Below are 18,412 nucleotides of genomic sequence, written 5' to 3' on the forward strand. Positions count from 1 at the left end.
ACCTTCATTATTCTGGCAAAACTAAACATTAAAACCCATCAGCTGAAAACCTGCAGTCAACATTACTTCAAATATTATTATAAAAAAATAAGATTTATGATTATTTTCTGTCTGATCTTTTTTTCTTGCAATGGTTCATGACTTAGAAGATTGTATATCATCATCTTGAACAAAGAACATAGAATTGATCATGAATGAGTTGTTGAACAAAAATATCAAACCCACTTGTACTTTAAATTCATACAGAATAGCTTAAAACCCATTCATATTATCATCATGATTATCATCTGTATAATTTCTTTCTAATTAGGATAATCATGATTTAACTATGAAATGTTTCAATAAAATATAAAACTGAGTTGTTTGACTATTTATGCGTAAACATTTAATATCTATTACTGATTATTTGCTGATGATTAGAATGTAATTCTTTTTGTTATATAAAAATCACTACTATTACGGTTGGTACAAAATTATTTTTCTGGAAGAAATAAATAATTTTGAACTCAGCTGATTTTTACTAAAACAAATTTTACATAAAAATAACTTTGAACATTAAATAACATCTTTTGATAATCATAAGCACCATATTCATTTCTTGTTCAAGCGTGAAAAAAATCTCAAACCATTTCCAGTTCCTCTTCATCCAGATTACAAAATAAATAAAACAAACAATTAAAAGAGTCTGCATAACCGCACAAGAACATAGTACATGATGTTCAAAATGAAAATAAAAAACGAAATGTATAAATCTCAATTTTATTGAGATTTTGCCAATTATTTGTTTTGAGACACAAGCCATCATGATCTTGTTTTGAAAAAAAAATCTTCATTAAGAATATCAGTAATGATCCACAACCTACAGGATCAGATTAAATCTTTTATCATGTCAGCCTTACATTGCATATTAAAATAAACTTTTATTATACCATGATCCTTGATCACGAATACAAAAATCATCCTTTGATTCCAAAATACAAGGCTTAGATAAAAAAAAAAGAAAGTTAAGGAGTAAATATTATTGTTCAATCTCCCTTTCCACCCTCCTAGTACAGTCTTCTGAGTTTAAGCAAGATTAACTTCATCATAATTGTCAACAAGATGTATTAGTTTTCAGTCAAATAATGGTCTCTTCATATTCCTCCAAGAGATCATTCAATTGCCCTTTCTGGAGGGCATTGGCGAGTGCCTTGGTAGCCACATAGGCTCTTTGTGCCTTCACAGGAGTGCTTCGAACGGTCCTGAAGGGATGAATCTCTGCAGCAGGTTTCCCATCAGTTCTACTCCTGGACACCATGTCCGGTTTGGAAGTATTGCTTGAGGATTGCAGTAAGGTTTGTGGCTGAGTTGTTGTGGCTCCTGGCAACGACAGGGGATGGAGAGGGACGGTGGATGGATTGGGGGATGGGGAGACTCGGTTGTGGGAAGGGGCTCTGGAGATGCGAGATGGTTTAGAAGGGTGCTGAGGTTGCGATGAAACGACGGATAACGGAGAGGAACGGATTGGTGCAACGGGACGCGGACGATTATGGTACTGGTTGTTTCGCGATACATCATGGTCTGCTTCCCAATCTGCCTGAGAGTTCCTGGAGGATGACAGGGATGTGTTTGGAGGCGGAGGGTGCGATGCTGGTCCTGCGATGCGGGCGAGAAGATCAGCCCTTGCTCTCCTAGGAGACACTGCATTGAAAGAACTTGAAGGAGAGGAGGTGGCGGATGGGACCGAGGGTTGTCTCGATGATGTCATTGTCACTGATGATGCAGATGAAGATGACGGTGATGTTGGGTACTGTCTGGGAGATGAAAGTGACGAAGATGGATAGCTGGGAGACACTGACGAGGGTTGCCTCCCTGAGGAAGTCGAAGATGGTGGGGAAATAGCTAGTGATGACGACACAGCCAGTCTAGGCAATGAATGAGATATAGTTGGTTGCGGATGATCACGGAATGTGTTTGACCTCCTGTCATATCTCTCATTTACCCCTACCCCCCTTGAGGCTCTATCATCTAACTGAACACCTCGCTCTCGGCCATTATTGTCTGAGGATACATCCTCATTTCTTAATCTATCTGAAAGCCCTGTTATCTCTCTTACATCACAATGAGGGAGTGGCCGATCCGAAGGTTCAGGGGTTTCAGAGTTCCTCTGACCTGACCAAGTTCTATCATGCCCTTCTCTGTTGATATTCCTCTGGGGTGACCGCTGATTACCCTGGTAAGGGGGAGGAGGCGATGTCATGTTTGGTCGTCTTGCATAGTTTGGAAGTGATCTATTCCTTGCCTTATATGGGGGAGGGGCACAAGCAGGTACCCTCCTGCCCCCATATGGTGGTGGCTGTCTACCAGCATGAGTTCTACCCGCCCTCTCGCGATCATCAACCCCGCTACCATCCTGTGTTGATTGTTCTCTGGATGTATTCCCAGACCCTATAACATCTGGGAGCTCTTGTTCTTGGTTCACCCCTTCATCCCAGCTCCTGCTTCCAGCTCTACCCCTGCCAGCCCTCCCCTGCACTCCTCTTGAGTGTCCTCTCCATGCCTGGTCATTCCAATCCAAGCTATACATATTATCACTGTAATCTTCCATGGCACGAGTCCTGCCATCAGCTGCGTTAGTACTATACCTTGTGCCTTCACTTTCAGTCTGCGTTCTCCTCTCCGGAGAACCGCTTCGCTCGTCCCGTGATGGTGAAGATTGCAGGGATGGAATGGATTCATAGATAGACTCTTCAACCAGTTCGGGTCTCCAGTTGCTAGGCAAAGTCCTTGCTTCATGAATATCTGCCTGAACACTGACCCTACTTTGTGAATGACTTGATTCACCTTGTGCTACAGATTCCTCGTCCCTAGATGCTTCATTCCGAGAACTCTCAACACTCCTTGCAGGATACACAACATCACTAGTTCTAGCTGATGCACTTGAGTGAGTCCTAACAACATTATGCCTGCCTTCATAAGGTGGAGGAAGTGTTTGTCTCCTGCGAGGGGAATCATGCAAATGAGTCGTTTGAGAAGGAAAACTCTGAACTTCTGTCTCTCTCTGATTTGAGACAGTTTGATCTGTCTCGTCCATAGCACCACTATCCACGTTTATTGCAAATTCTGTTGAAATGTCCCGCGGTTGGGACTGAGTTGCCGTTTCTGGGGGAGGAGGAGGTCTCGGCCTCTGACGATTCCTAGCATTCCTGCTCAAGAGTGTCGGATCAGACAGGCTGTACCTATGTCCACTTCTCCTGATTTGATCACGGTAAAGTTCCGGAGGCAAACTGTTTGGATCATCCTCACTGTTCATTGTTGATTCCGGCTGCCTCGATCCTTCATCTGTGACTTGCCGCTGATGCGCAGAACGAGAATTCCACTCTGCGCTCTGGTCAGAGCTAAGTCTCAGGGACTGGTGAAGTGTTCTATCCCTCAGTCCCGTCTGGTATTGATACACCCCTGGAGCAAGTCTAAGGTCATCACTACGGGTGCTTCCACGGCTACCATCACCTCTGACCACAACACCCTCTCTTGACTCCAGGGTCCCCACTGAATTTCCGGAAAAACTGCCACCAGTGACCCTGACGTTCTGCACTGCTGGTGTACCCGCTTGTCCTCCGGAAGGGGTGGTAGTTACTGAGCTTCCTGTAAAACTTCTTCCAACGATTGGTGTTGATTGAAGACTAGGAGCAAACAGGGTGTAAGGTGGCGGGGGCTCTAAGGGTAAACCACCAGGTCCTAGAGCTGCAGCAAGGGGAGTGATTCCACCAGCGATCTCATCTGCAGAGGGCAAAAAACAAAAAAAAAAGAAATAAGGGATAATAATCTCTGTAATGATAAGTCAATAGGGTGGTTTGGGTCACGCTATTTAATGAGAATGAGATACACATATCATTTTTAAGATCATCTCTGGGGATTGCTGAAAATTTCAAATATCTTGAATGGAAAGCATACCTCATAGTTGGATGACCATGTTTCTTCTGCACTTCAAGAACGTCTCTGTCCAATTCCTTTACTTTGCATCAAGGGGGTAGTACAGGTTATAAATACAGGTGAATCTACTACCTAAGTCAAATGTCTTAGGAACAACTGAAATGTGTTCTACATAAGCGATTTGACTAGAATCCATAAATAACACATGCTCTGCCTAATCTCTTTGGAATATTTGCCTCAACCTAGAGTATTCATTTGACATATATGGAAGGTTGAAATATGCAGACTCAACCATAATAAATTTTGGTAATTCATACCAGCATGGTAATATATGAAACTATATTTACATATGCAATTTTTCAAAATGATACTTGATGTGTGTAATTTTGCTTATTTCTTCATTAGATGTGTGTATTTTTACTTTTTTTGTTTTGAGACACATTTGTAGATTCAGCTGTCCATATGTCTTTATAAATCTTGAATATACAGTTTCATTTTAAAGCTTTAATAGGATTTTAAGCAGAATACAAAACTAAGAGAGTCTGGTTTGGTTGACTTCTTGGCCCATATAATGAAGTCCATTTAACTTAGGCCATGGTCTAACTTTGTGTTAAAGTTAATATGGGTAGCCATATATTTCAAGATTGCATTTTCATTATGTTAACGATCTTACCTTGGCTCTTTCCTCATGTTTTAATAATAAAAAGAACTATTTCAACCACAACTTTAGATCAGAGTTTAAAGGATAAGTCCACCCCAATAAAAAGTTGATTTAAATAAAAAGAGAAAAATCAAACAAGCATAACACTGAAAATTTCATCAAAATCGGATGTAAAATAAGAAAGTTATGACATTTTCAAGTCTCGCTTCATTTCACAAAGCAGGTATATGCACATCCTGGGCGGTATGCAAATGAGGAGACTGATGACGTCATCCACTCACTATTTCTTTTGTATTTTATTATATGAAATATGAAATATTCTAATTTTCTCAAGTGAAACAATGATTAATTCCTCCCTGAACATCTGGAATTAGCATTGTTTAATAATATATGTTTCAGTCAAGTTGGTCCTTATTGTCAAATCTGTAAAAAAAAGAAATATTGTATAATTCTAACAATAAAAAACAAAGAAATATTGAGTCAGGGACATCATCGACTGTCTCAATTGCATGTCACTGAGTTGGGCATATCACTGTTTTGCGAAAAATAAGCGAAACTTTAAGGTGTCATAACTTTCTTATTTTACATCCGATTCTGATGAAGTTTTCAGCGTTGTGCTAGTTTGATTTTTCTCTATTTATTCAAATCAATATTTTTCTGGGTTGGACTTGACCTTTAAATTAGACCCTAGTTCAGAATACGGCCCTTGCGGGTTTGGAGCTGGTTGGTAACACATTACAACAACAAAATTAATGAATTTCTAATCTAGATGAACCTACCACTGACAAGCCCAATGTTGGTGTAGGACGGGGGTTCAAATCCCCCTGAGACCGAGCTAACGAAGAAAGACCCTTCATGGAATGGTGAAGCAGGGTAATTGTGATGCTCCTCATATGACGGCAGCTCCAGATTAGCAGGGACGTCATCGGCTGTATTGGTGTTGGTTGCCTATAAAGAAACGCGATGGAGGTCAATAAACAAATTGTGCAATTTAGAATAGCGTGTTTTTGTTTCTAGCAATCTTCACCAGCAACATGATTCAGTTCTTTCTGGTTAAAGGGAAATTTGTTATCCACATCCACATTTGTTATGTACACTCTCATCAAATTTTATAACCCTCACCTACTTTCATGAAGGCCTATTTTGGTTGCCACTTGGAACAGATTTTTAACAATGCTGAAAAACATCTACAATGAGCCACTATGTACATTACAAATGTGTTTTCTCTGGTTTGAAAGTCAATTGATAAAACTGGAATTTAGGTTTTAGTCTGAAATGCAGGATCCTTGTCCTATAGATTTTAAGCTTAATACCTCAGTCCCATTTGCTCTACAGCCGTTTTAACATTTTTTGTACTAGCTACACATAGGTGGTTTGAATAAAAAATTAATAAAACGGCTGTTTTCGACTTGTCGTACTACCTCCTTAGAGAAAATGTGAGCGGGTATTATTCATGTATATTAACAGACCAACATAACCTTTTATCTTTCTTGGGCTCAGTCTTGTAAAGTGTTGTGAGTGATCCAATCAATCTCAACTGCAGCTATGCCTGTCATAGTTCATCGAAAGGAGAGGCATAAGCACTGCCCCATTGTAAATAACATTGAGCATGATAATGACTAATCACTAAAAGACAGTTACACAGGCAGAAGTCTTGTCAAATCAAATACCACGATGAAAAGATTACTGAATTTAAGAAGAGGGTGTTACAGGCTTTCCATAGATGATATCGATTTGATCAATCAAAACCCTTTACAGAATGGGGTCAAAGACACACATTTACAAAGAAGCTTTTGTTTTGCATGATGGATGTTTCTACAAAGGTGAAATTGACAAATGAACCAAATTTGTGCATGCATACTATTTAAGTTTTCATTTGTCCTCCAGTTTTGACAACTTTTTTTGAGATGAATCATCATGTTCCTGAAATCCATAGCATAACCGCAGAGAGTTGGTCTTGGAATACTTTTTAGGTCTTATGATATTTTTTCAATACTTCAACGTCAAACTGATTTATACGCAGGATGGAAACATGATAAATCCTGACAGCACAGAAATAATCAGCCATCGTCATAGATACATCCATCATCCAAATCAAAAGCTCGTAATAATCCATAATTACAAAGGGGGGAAATGAGATCTGAAGCCCATCTTGCAAAGAGTTGCCATTGATCCGATCAATCGCAACTATGGAAAGCCAAAAAAGTCAATATATGAAATGCATGTTTGTTCAAAAAAAATTATAGATAATATTTTTATAAATTCATTGATTTCTGGTCAATTTGGTGTGTTCTGCTTTGTTTACAAAGGACATTTTGCAAATTTCCTGTAGAAAAAATTATGACACTGATGGATTTCCAGACTTATGATTGATTGGATCAATCATAACTCTTTGTAAGATGGACCCCTGGACTTACTCTTGACCGTCCTCTTTGGTCATCAATCTGAGTCCTGGAACAACATCCATAGCACATGAACATAAACATAACTTGGGTGACCACGATGACACCAGTACCAACGATGACGGTCGTAAGTTGTATCGTAAACCGGGCACCCTGCAAATAAGGAATTCAATAAGACAATGTTAGACAATTATGAAAACTTGGGTTTGCCCATGAGTTTCCATCAAAGAAGTGATTCGCATATTACAAAGTTACAGAATGATATATATATGAGTCAGGACAACATACAACATGGTCAAGTCATAGCTGCAGATGCTACATGTAGTACTAAACCCTAACTAGACCCGGCTTTTTTCGCTGTTCCGTGGCCATGGGGGGATTCAATTTCTTATGTATTTTATTGTTTTATGAATTTCTTACCTATTTCTTTGTTTTTCACCTTTTGTTTTTCTTTGTTTTTTTTCACCAGATTTAATGCACAACCTTTTTGAAGCATAATTATGCTAAAATCAATTGATTTCAACTGTTTAAAGTAAAAATAATCATATCTTTGTGAATAAGATGAGAAAAGTCAATTTGCATTGACTTTGTACACAAAATCACGGTTTAGAACAATTTTTGGTCTGACATGCACTTACAAAATGTGTAATTTCGGAACCGCGTACCCAGGTATAAACTCTGAGAGTGGCGCGGTCAAAAAAATTTGCGCAGCAGATTGATCCCCCCCGGCCATTTTAGGGTTAAGAAATGCTCCCATCCTTTAAGAAAAATAAAAAAATTGTGTTTTCATGGGGGACCACAATTAACCTGAATTTGTCATGATTGCCTGCGATATTTCAAAGAACCAGCCAAAATCCACTGTGGCTTGTACTCATTAATCACATGCATTTTACTGTTTCTTGTGGGATTCTGGTATAGTCTTGCAAAATGCAGAATATTAGGCTGCAATAAAACATCCTGCACATGACCACCATATTGTCAGTGTCTTCACATAACATCCCAAGATGATTTCAGTGACCTGAAACCAAATTTGACATGGTTAATATGTAACTGAATTCAATTTCTGATATCATGATAGCACAACATATAAGGAATTGAGTGAGACAGGTAAAAATTAACTGATAAAGGCCTCTTGGAACACTCTGAAAAAACCACAAGGGTAATGTACGTTGTGTTCTTCGTATTTGCGCCATTCTGGTGTTGGCGAAAGCTTTTGTTTTTCCTGGAGCGATGAGATTTACTAACCTTGACAACATTACACCTTGCAATGACATCAGGCAGCAGGGTGCATTCATAGTCCTGCTCCAGAGTGGCACCGAAGATACTGAAGATGACCAGTGCAAGACCAGCCAGAGAACCAAAGAGACATCCAACAAAGTAAGTTTTGATCTAAGAATGAATCAAAGAAGAGAGGGGAAAGTCAGTGAAGGGTGGCATAGGTAGATGTACATGTATATTCTTGAAGAACAATGAAACAATATTTTCCTGCATACATGCATCCTGCTTGAACATGTATGTTGCTCATGCTGCGTTCTCAAAAGTACAGAACGAATAGACCTCAATACAGCGGCCCATCCATATATTTTGCATGTATTTACATAAAGCTAACATTCCCATTTGCAATTCTTTATTTTTATACACTTGTACATTGTTTTGATTTTTATCCTGTAAATAAAACCAAAAGCTTTTGACTTTTGGTGTTCCAACAGCCTTAGTTAGTGTTGTTCAGGTGGATGATTTGGTCAAGCAGGCCATGTCTGACTGATGATTATCATGCAAGACTGTATTTGTACCTGGTGTTTCATAAAGCTATTTGTAAGTGTACACACAATCTTGACAAGACTGGTGACCCTTTCTTGCAAGGTACTGGGTGATAAATAAGAATCTCAATACTTTGTATTCTAATAATGATAAAGTTGACAATCTATCACTTAAGATTCTTAAAATTCTTAATGTTAAGAAGCATTTGAATGCAAAATATGTTATTTTTAAAAGATTTCATTAGAATTATAGAAAGGTCACTTCCATTATGCTGCTATAACAGGATCATCAGTCTTGGCTAACTCATGAACAGCTTTATGAAATGGCTTCCAGGGAGGATATGAAAGCTGTTGAAGCATGCTCTGGAATTTGAGCCTGATGCTTCTTCCTGAAATTCTCTCAAAGTTCTTACTTTTTATGGGGGCAAGCCAGGATCAATCAAGAAAATGGAAAAAAAGTCTTACCAAGAATCTCTTGTGAGGTCTCTTCAATGCAGTATATCCCATTATTCCAACAAAGAGTTCCTGTAAGAATAAAAGAGTTCATATGCAATGGTGAATTTAGCCTTGTTTAACAAGAATAGTACCTGCATGTCAAAAAATTAGGAATTCTAAACACTAGAAAAGTAAACTTTTGTAAATTAACTGGAGATACTTCCACCTGTACTGATATTGATATGGAGACTGAATTACAGCATCATTTTTAAGTGACTGTCCTGAACTTATGAAATTTCAATTGAACTGTTTGTGAAATCATCCCCAATATCTAGAAAATTTTCTGGTCTAATTAACCTCAAATATGCCAACCCCATATAAAAATGCATCAGAGGCAATGACGCCAGTAAGTTCTGACCAAACAAAGCTTAGGTGGGCCAAGCTATTATATATTAAGAATGGTTTGACTCCCACAAGGCTGTATCTGATGAAAGCATTCAGGTGCCAATGACCAGAGAAAGGGAAATGATGGGAGTGTCATTAGCGTGGGCCACAAGATGATCCCCAAAGATATGAACAAGACAACTTACCAATGCTCCTACAATAACAGGAATGCACATGTATGCCATCCAGCAGTGGAAGGCCACAGCTAGAATCCCAAGTGTGGCACAAATGCAGCTGAGGATCACCTGCATGACGATGAACCGCGATGCAGATGTCGGCAACCGCAGTTGGTTGAGCTTGAAGGCTCCATGGCGAATCTGGAAGCCCCTGCTCTGGGGGTTGGGCGGTGATCGTCTTCTGGGTGCTCCATTTCTGGTGGCAGCGGTGGGATCGGTGGGGACGGGTGTGTCGATGGCCGTGGCCGAAGCAAGCTGTTCCTGTCGCCGGGGTTGGTAGATGGTGCTGACCTCCTGGGTCATCCTGGTTGGTGGCATCGATCGGGTCAAGGTGGGGTGTGGCGGCAGAACTCGAGAAGTTCTCTTAGTTTACTTTCGTTTCATGAAGTCTCCTTTTTATTTGTGGACCTGCATGAAGCAACAAAGTAGAACAGTAAATGCGTACAATGTTCACAAATTTTGATGCCAGTGTGGAAACAATTGAAAGCTCAATTTTCACATAACTGAATTTCTTGGTCTCGATAGACGAAAATTAGCCATGAAATTACAGGATTTCTGATATATTTGTCATTTACACAAATTCTACTAACCAAATCAGTACATAATGATTTATTTTTCATGCGTTACCATTGAAGAATGTATGTCCCAGACCAAAATTACCTCTTCATTTTCTCTTTACCTACACATAAATGTATTGACCCTGTGAAGATGCAATAAACATCCCATAAAGGTAGAAGTTTGAAAACATATGGCGGTTGTTTAAAAAAAAATGAGGATGCTATCTGACTGGTCTATGTGTAAAGACTTTTGCTAAGGTATAGACAAATCTGACTTCAAAGCACTCTAACTACGATGGCCATAATTGATGGGCTTCCAAACAACAAAAGTGTTTTCAATAGGTTATTCAACAAGCTACTTCCGTTGCTATATCAGTCAATACATTATCTTTTGCCACACATAGTTTGATGCACCATTAAGTTAGATATAACCCCAAAACCAGCATCCAAATCACACTGGTCTAGGTATACATGTACACTGAATAGAAGAAATAAAACAAGACTATAGACACAGTCATGTAGGCATCGCTTCTGACTAAAGCTTCAATGGACCAGAACCTCAAACATGAGTGACTGACTGACTGTCTGACTCAGGATGAATGTGTCTTGGAAGTGAGTGACTACCACAGATGAGGAAAATGGAAGGAAATTCATCACATTCATTTCAAGATATCTACACAACATTTGCAATAATTACTTGCGAACATTTGACATTTAAACATCTATTGCCTCAGCAAGAGTGGCTCTTCATGTCACAGGCAGGAAGAATAGTGAAGATAAACACGGTGTAAAATACCCCCCTCCCTTATCCTAAAGTACACATGACTACTCAATGATGAAAAAAAAACACCAACCCAAATACACTGAGACAAATCACGATTTGCCCCCTCAAATGTCAAATATAACAACTCGTCGGCTGCAAAAGGGGCCCCCAGTGAAGTGCTAGTGGGTGCAGTAGAAAACACAATTTGGAATACAACTTTAAAGAAAAAAAGGCCCCCAAATGGAGAAAGTGAACAGGTTATGACCATTATTACATGCTTATTTGGTCCAATGTACTTTGTAAAAGGAGAAAAATGTAATTAGAAATGAATGAAAATAGCCTCCACATGAAAAATCACACATTTACCCATAAAATTGCACATTAGATGTGCTATATATATATATATATAAGCAGCCAGTAATCCAGTCATTTATTTTTCAAAACAGACCCAATAATTTGTGGCTGGGTGCAACATAAAGAGCACTAAAATTTGAAGAAATCTGCTTTACTGAGGAATATGCTTTTTCCAATGTTACCCCCCCCAAAAAAAAAAATGACTTGCCAGGTTAAAAGAACATAGCTTTGAATAGGAAACAGAATACATGAGTCTGTTTTTCTCTTTACAAGACAAGTCCACCCAAACAAAAACTTGATTTGAATAAAAAGAGAAAAATTCAACAAGCACAACACTGAAAATTTCATTAAAATCGGATGTAAAATAAGAAAGTCATGGCATTTTAAAGTTTTGCTTCATTTCACAAAACAGTTATATGCACATCTCGGTCGGTATGCAAATGAGGAACTGATGACATCACTCACTATTTCTTTTGTATTTCATTATATGAAATATGAAATATTTTTATTGTCATGTGAAATGAAGTTTTATTCCTCCCTGAACACGTGGAATTCCATTATTTGAACATTTTGTGCTTCAGGTAAGGAGGTCCTAATCATCAAATTCGTAAAAATTGAAATATTGTATAATTTAAACAATAAACAACAAAAGAAATAGTGAGTGACATCATCCACTCTCTCATTTGAATATAACTGGCTCGTTCATATAACTATTTTGTTCAAAATAAGCGAAACTTTGAAATGTCATAACTTTCTTATTTCACACCCGATTTTGATGAAATTTTCAGCATTGTGCTTGTCTGATTTTTCTCTATTGATTCAAATCAACATTTTTCTGAGGTGGACTTGACCTTAAATGTAGAGACTTCACCATACACCATGTATTTTTTTCATGTGCATAAGTTCGATCCTGCAAAAGACCACCCAGACTCAAAGTTTCGGTGATTATTATTCTCTCTCTTGTCTTTAAAGAAGCTCTGTGAATAATGTTAAACAAACTGAATAGGGGGCAACCGCAAAGAAAACATTCAACCCCCCCCCCCAATAAAAAAAGTTCAAATTATCTAAAGGGGGTATTTTGGGCTACGCCTGTCACCTTTGGATATTTCTGACATTGCAACTAACTAATAACCTTGAACTTCATATCTGACCAGAGCAGACATATTCACTCAACATTTTAATCTTATACAAATCTAAAATGCAAATATACCTTTACCTTGGCTGTCACAACCTGTACGTATTTAAAACCGACCCAAATTACTACTGTCAGTTCAAATGCTATTTACAGCAGGTAGGATTAGGGAATAAATATCAACTCTTTGATCAGATACCATGCATGATGAGGTATATAGTATTTTGTGCAGATTCATTACGAGGCCATTTATAGAAAAGCACCATGCAACCCATCTCATATACATGTAGGCCTAGGTAAAGACCACTCCAACTTATAGCCACACTATCCAAATAAAAGAAGAATGGCGCTTTGAAACTGATACTTAAATTGAATCATTATTCAGAGCATCTGACTTTCCTTTATGCTCTAGTCCAGTGAGAGCCTCTTCAATGAATGATTATAGCATTAATTCTAATGCCAATAAGGAATAAATAATATCATTATTGCATAAATCATTAGCCAATAATGAATTGATCATCATAGTGATAATAAATTTGTCATCACAGTGATAATTGGGCAATTTCACAAAATATGTATGTCCGACCCCGATATGTGAGACCTTCATTAAATTTTCTGTCTCTTATTTCTTCTTCTTTTGACAGTCAAAATGTAATGTACTCATTGCAATCATTTCATTTTATCATCCTTATACCTCGGTCACATTTGCTCTACAGCGGCCATACGGCGAGTCAAAAACAGCCGTTTTATTCATTTTCATTCAAACCACCTATATTTAGCTGGTACAAAAAAGGTTAAAACGGTTGTTTTCAGCGCGGTGTACGGCCGCCGTAGAGCAAATTTGACCGGGGTATTATTTCTTTATTATTTCCACATTCCTCGCTTTATTTTTAGTTATTTAAACCTTTCATGTATCTTTTATTCTCTGAATATTTTCCCGCTCTCTATAACCAGTTTCCTTTGTCATTATCTAGTTTTCACTTCATCCTATAATCGGGGGGTTTTCACCCCCCCCCCTCCCTCCTGGGTTCCCACTTTTTGAAATATCACTATTACATGTTAGTATGTAAATAATAATAAATACTCATTTTCTAGTTTATCTCGTTAGTCCTAATTGGATTTGTGAAACGTTCACAATATATTTCCATATAATAATACAGTGACCATGTTAAAAGGTTTACATGTATGCATATGGATTTGAATCAAATCCTAATTAAATCTAGTAGATTTCCTTTGCTGCTTTGTTCACTCTTGAGCTAATAATTAATAGTAGAGGATTAATTCAGAGAGTAGAAAACATAATAAGAGGGCAAACAGCAAAGTGTTTAATCAATTATATCCTCTATAGATAAACCACTGTATTGAGGTTCGCTATGATTATTTTTTCCATTCTTTAATATCCAAGATGTGGATCATTTCCAAAAATAAAAGAGTTACAGAATTGTGTTATTATTAAATGTCTCAAAAAGAAAATCAAATGATCAGTAACATACTAAGTATTTTTTTTATATCAATTACATGTTCAAGAATATGAAAAACTTCATTGGTTGATATCCATGCAAATGCAATACTGGTATCAAACAAGACAAGCCTTGAATTTTCCAGATATTTTTCTTTGATGTTTGGTATATCAAACATATAACATGCATCCAACGAAAGTACTTTCTTTGTCAAATCAAGACTAAAGAAAAATGAAAACATTAAGTATAATCATTTAGGTGATGCACATGTTTAGAAAAAAAAGTTAAAAAGCATAAGTACATTTAGCTATATAGTACTAAAACTTATATTGGTTATGTTTATGTAACTAATTCATTACAAACAAAAATTCTTGAAAAAATAACATATTGCATTCTTGATAAGTGAATCATTTGAAAATAAACTTATATTCATGCAGCAACAAGAAATACACATAGAACATACCTGAGAATCAAATTTTTTTTTAAACAGCTGTAAATGAATACATTCCCTTGTTATTAAATCCAAGATATATCACACACACACAGATGCGTGTCACTGACGATCCACTCAAATGGTAAACAAGCCTGGAACATCACTTAAAAAACGCTGTCACCATCAAAATGAAATTCCTGAATAAATTATTCCCTGTGTATCCTATACACTTGGAAATATGACAACGATCCCGATGGTTCCTTTTAAAGAAATCCAATGTCAGAGTCGATCACAAGCACATGTGGGCATGCATCCCTTTCAATCAGCACAAAAGTCCAGGGGCCTCTATTCAAAAGGCAGGCACACTACCGATTAGTCCCTCCTCCTTTCTTTTTATCTGCCCCCCTCTCAGTTCTACCCCCTCACGCAAGCCACCTATCTCTGTGAGCTCTCGCACCGGACTGTCCTGTCCAGCGACTTCCAGCAGCTTATATAGCACCCACCAGCAGCGCTCACTTCCTATGGACAGCGCTGGGTGACTCGTCTTGTGAAAGTGCTGGCTGCCTACTAGGCCATGCAGCTATCATAATTGGATATGCGATTACCATATCCCCCCTCCATAGTTCAGCTTGGCTGTATTGGAAAGTAGGCCTATGGTTGCATCTGCTTTGAAGGTCCAATGGACTTTAACGGGCATGTTCAGAACTGAGTGCCAAGAAACGTAGAAAGAATCAACCCACAATCCAATTAACAGATAACAGATTTAATACACTGCTGTGTAGAGTAGCAGCATTTGAACTTAAAACTCAGTTCACATGAGAGCTATACACTTGAAATAATCTGAATTTCTATTTTTCAAAATGTAAGATTTTTGTAAAAAATAATACATGTCTTGTTTAAAAGCAAATTAATCTTACATTTTTTTGGTAGAAATTATAGTAAATGCCCCTATAACATCATAAGATATCTTATTTAAATTGGAGTAGGCCTAGATTGTTTTTGAACTCCATATACATGTAGATCCTGCATAAGTATTTCCACAATATCAAGCTATACCAAAAATTCTGATATGGTATGAAAGTGGGGAGGGGGGGTTATATGTCTCATCATCTATGTCCTCGCTGACCATATGCACATGGAGGACATGACTGGTCAGTGTTTGGAATGCATATCAACATACGGTCATCTCTAAGGGTGAATGCCCCATGTCATATCATTGCCATCAGAAGTACATTAATTAAAAAGGATTTAAAAGAACATGAAGAAAATGTGAGATGGAATATCCTTGAGATCTGAGCGTCCATCATTGCATGGACCTACCACTCTAGGTCCATGATCATTGCAATGGTTGAATCCAGCAGCAGCAGCAGTAGTCAACTATCACCATGATCATATATACATTAACTGAATTATGAGTTATGACTGAATCATAATGATTATAAAATCATGTTTTTTACCATCTTCTTTCATATCTTACCTCAATATAGTTTAAAATATTCTACAAATAATTTCTTCCATATGAAGTGGTAAAGGCAGCAGCTATCAAGGGAGATATTTTGTTATTTTGTTTTCAATTATTAATTTACCACTAAGATTAGTTGACTGTTCAAAAGATAGAAGGCAATCCACAATATTTATATCAATTGTTTTTAAACCTTCTCCCTCTTTGGTTATCATTTTCATTATTCTCTATTAAAATTCAGTGTAAATCTGCTTAGAAGGGAGCCTCAAACTTGTTAAAACTCCAAACTTAGAAAACAGCATTTCTTGTTATCTGCAGCTGCAAAGAAAAAGTCTGCAAAATAGTTATATAACTAGTGTTGCACCAATCCAAACTGCCAAATGTAGGCCTATGTGACTCCTCAGTAAAAAGATGGGCAAGAAAGCAGGGGTTTAGACATGACCTGGATTGTGGCATGAAACACAAATAATTTAAAATCCAATTATGAGCCTGAGACATCACTTATGCCATCCATTGATTTTTAACGCAATTATGACATCCAGAAATAAAAAGTAGACTCATGCCGCACCTTTACAAGCTTCCACTTTGAGACCTTAAGTTTGAAGAAAAAAATAACCTGCTACAACTGATCAGCCAATGAAGATCTCTGCCAAAGAACTTTCATCTTTCCAAATTTAGACAAGGGGCTAAAGAAATGAATTGACTGTGTCATCCAAGTGTTTATTCCCAGCTTGAATTTGAGAGGGGGTGTAGAAGTGAGTGACTGGGAGAGAGGGGGAGCTTTAGGGAGTGAGTAAATGAGAGCTAGTGGAAAATAGAAAGAGCAGGAGAGAAAGAGAGAAAGAAAAGGTTGAACATAGATAGCAGAGATGCCAAGTTTAAATATCAGCTATGCGTGAGATTTTCTGTGAATCTGAGTGAGATCACAGACATTGTGTACAAATGTATATGGGGATAGGCTGTGATAATTGCGTGAGACAGAGATTTGAGGGGATGAACAAGAGTCCAAAATGCTTAAGTCTCACGAATAATTTGTGAGACTTGGTAGCTCTGAGATAGACCATGGTCAGGTACAATCTAAAAACTTGTCTTTACAATCCATTGTACCTTAAATTAAAAACGAAATACTGATTGTATCTTGCTATTAAATTTGTCCTACAGAAAAAAAAACAGAGATAAAGAAAGGGGGAGCATAAGCACAACTGCATAGGGATAAAGATAGAAAGAAATGTTCAGCAATATGAGAGGGGGAGAGAGGGGAGAAGTATAAAGCAGTGGGGGCTGAGAGAAGGATTAAGAAGGGGAAGGGGAGCACAAGTCCGGGGTTTCGATCCTCGGCCACGTCACCTATGCCCACGAGCAAGGCATTCAATCGACAAGGGATATGAAACAAGGAATTTTAAAAGAGACAAATCAAAGACAGAGACAGACAGTCAAAGACAGAGCTTGGCGATGAGTAAGACTTCCAGGGATATCCCGTCCGAAAGATTCAGCAAAATCCTTTGTTTTCAAGCACCATCCAGTTTAGGGAAGAAGACACAAGACAACTTGAACCTGTTCTATCAACCAACAATGGACCACAGGAAGTTAATGTTTAACCCCACATGTGACTGTTTTCGGAGTTTAAACGAGGATTTCCTCCGATCTATCATTTTATCTAGCATCCCTCAGCTTGACGACCGTTTCCTTATCTCACTTTCACCTCCATCAACAAACGATATAGTAAAAATAAAGTAAACTTATGAGATGTACTTAAAAGTATGTGAAATATACACAAATGACCCAAATTTTTCCACATCTTGACTTAATCTGAGGAGAAAGGCTTTATATCCACTAGAGATGTTACCTCCCTCGTTTGTGACATATTTCCTTGTCTCACTTTCACCTCCCTCCAAAGAAAAGAATAAATGCAGAAGGCATTAAAATATATAATATACAGACATAGAAAAATAAAGAAAGATTATGAGTGATCTTCAAAAGATGAGTAATATTGAAACAAGGAAATTTGGTTATTTGTAGAGATACTAAGGTATCTTTTTTTCTCTCTATCTCTTTATTTCTCTCCATCTCTCTCTCTAAGTCAACTTTATCCCGGTATTAGTTCCTTAATAAAAAATATGAGAACAAGAAATGAAATGAATTTATAACTATCATGCCTTTACTTAAGTTTACTTCTCAATTACAAATAAACTCTTTCATTTACTTATTAAAACAATAAAGTTAGCTTTATAGCATAAGAAAATGTAATGACAACAAGAATACAGCTGGGAGATTGAAAAAATCAAACTGATAAGAATGTAACAATAGGCCTTAACCAAATAAATGAATAAAAAACAGAGCAAGACAAATAGAATACAAAATGACAGGGAGGAGGGGGGGGGGGGTTGAGAGGGAGAGGCAGTGAGCGAGAGATGTAGACGTACAGAGAAACTGAAAGAAGGGCAAGAAAATGGAAATCAGT

The 18,412-nt window shown here is 37.6% G+C and overlaps 1 protein-coding gene across 1 annotated transcript; it reads right to left on the reverse strand.

The window, feature by feature from the left end:
- Positions 1–1,110: 1,110 nt before the first annotated feature.
- LOC121414108 (serine/arginine repetitive matrix protein 1-like) lies at positions 1,111–14,961 on the reverse strand. The gene is made up of 7 exons (XM_041607171.1): positions 14,520–14,961; positions 9,761–10,198; positions 9,201–9,260; positions 8,221–8,364; positions 6,991–7,128; positions 5,353–5,521; positions 1,111–3,759 (listed from the first exon to the last, which is right to left on the reverse strand). Exons 2-7 carry the CDS (start codon positions 10,106–10,108, stop codon positions 1,118–1,120), a joined length of 3,501 nt encoding a protein of 1,166 aa, XP_041463105.1. The 5' UTR covers positions 10,109–10,198; positions 14,520–14,961; the 3' UTR covers positions 1,111–1,117.
- Positions 14,962–18,412: the final 3,451 nt, after the last annotated feature.

The sequence above is a fragment of the Lytechinus variegatus genome, chromosome 4, assembly GCF_018143015.1.
Source record: "Lytechinus variegatus isolate NC3 chromosome 4, Lvar_3.0, whole genome shotgun sequence".
Taxonomy (NCBI): domain Eukaryota; kingdom Metazoa; phylum Echinodermata; class Echinoidea; order Temnopleuroida; family Toxopneustidae; genus Lytechinus; species Lytechinus variegatus.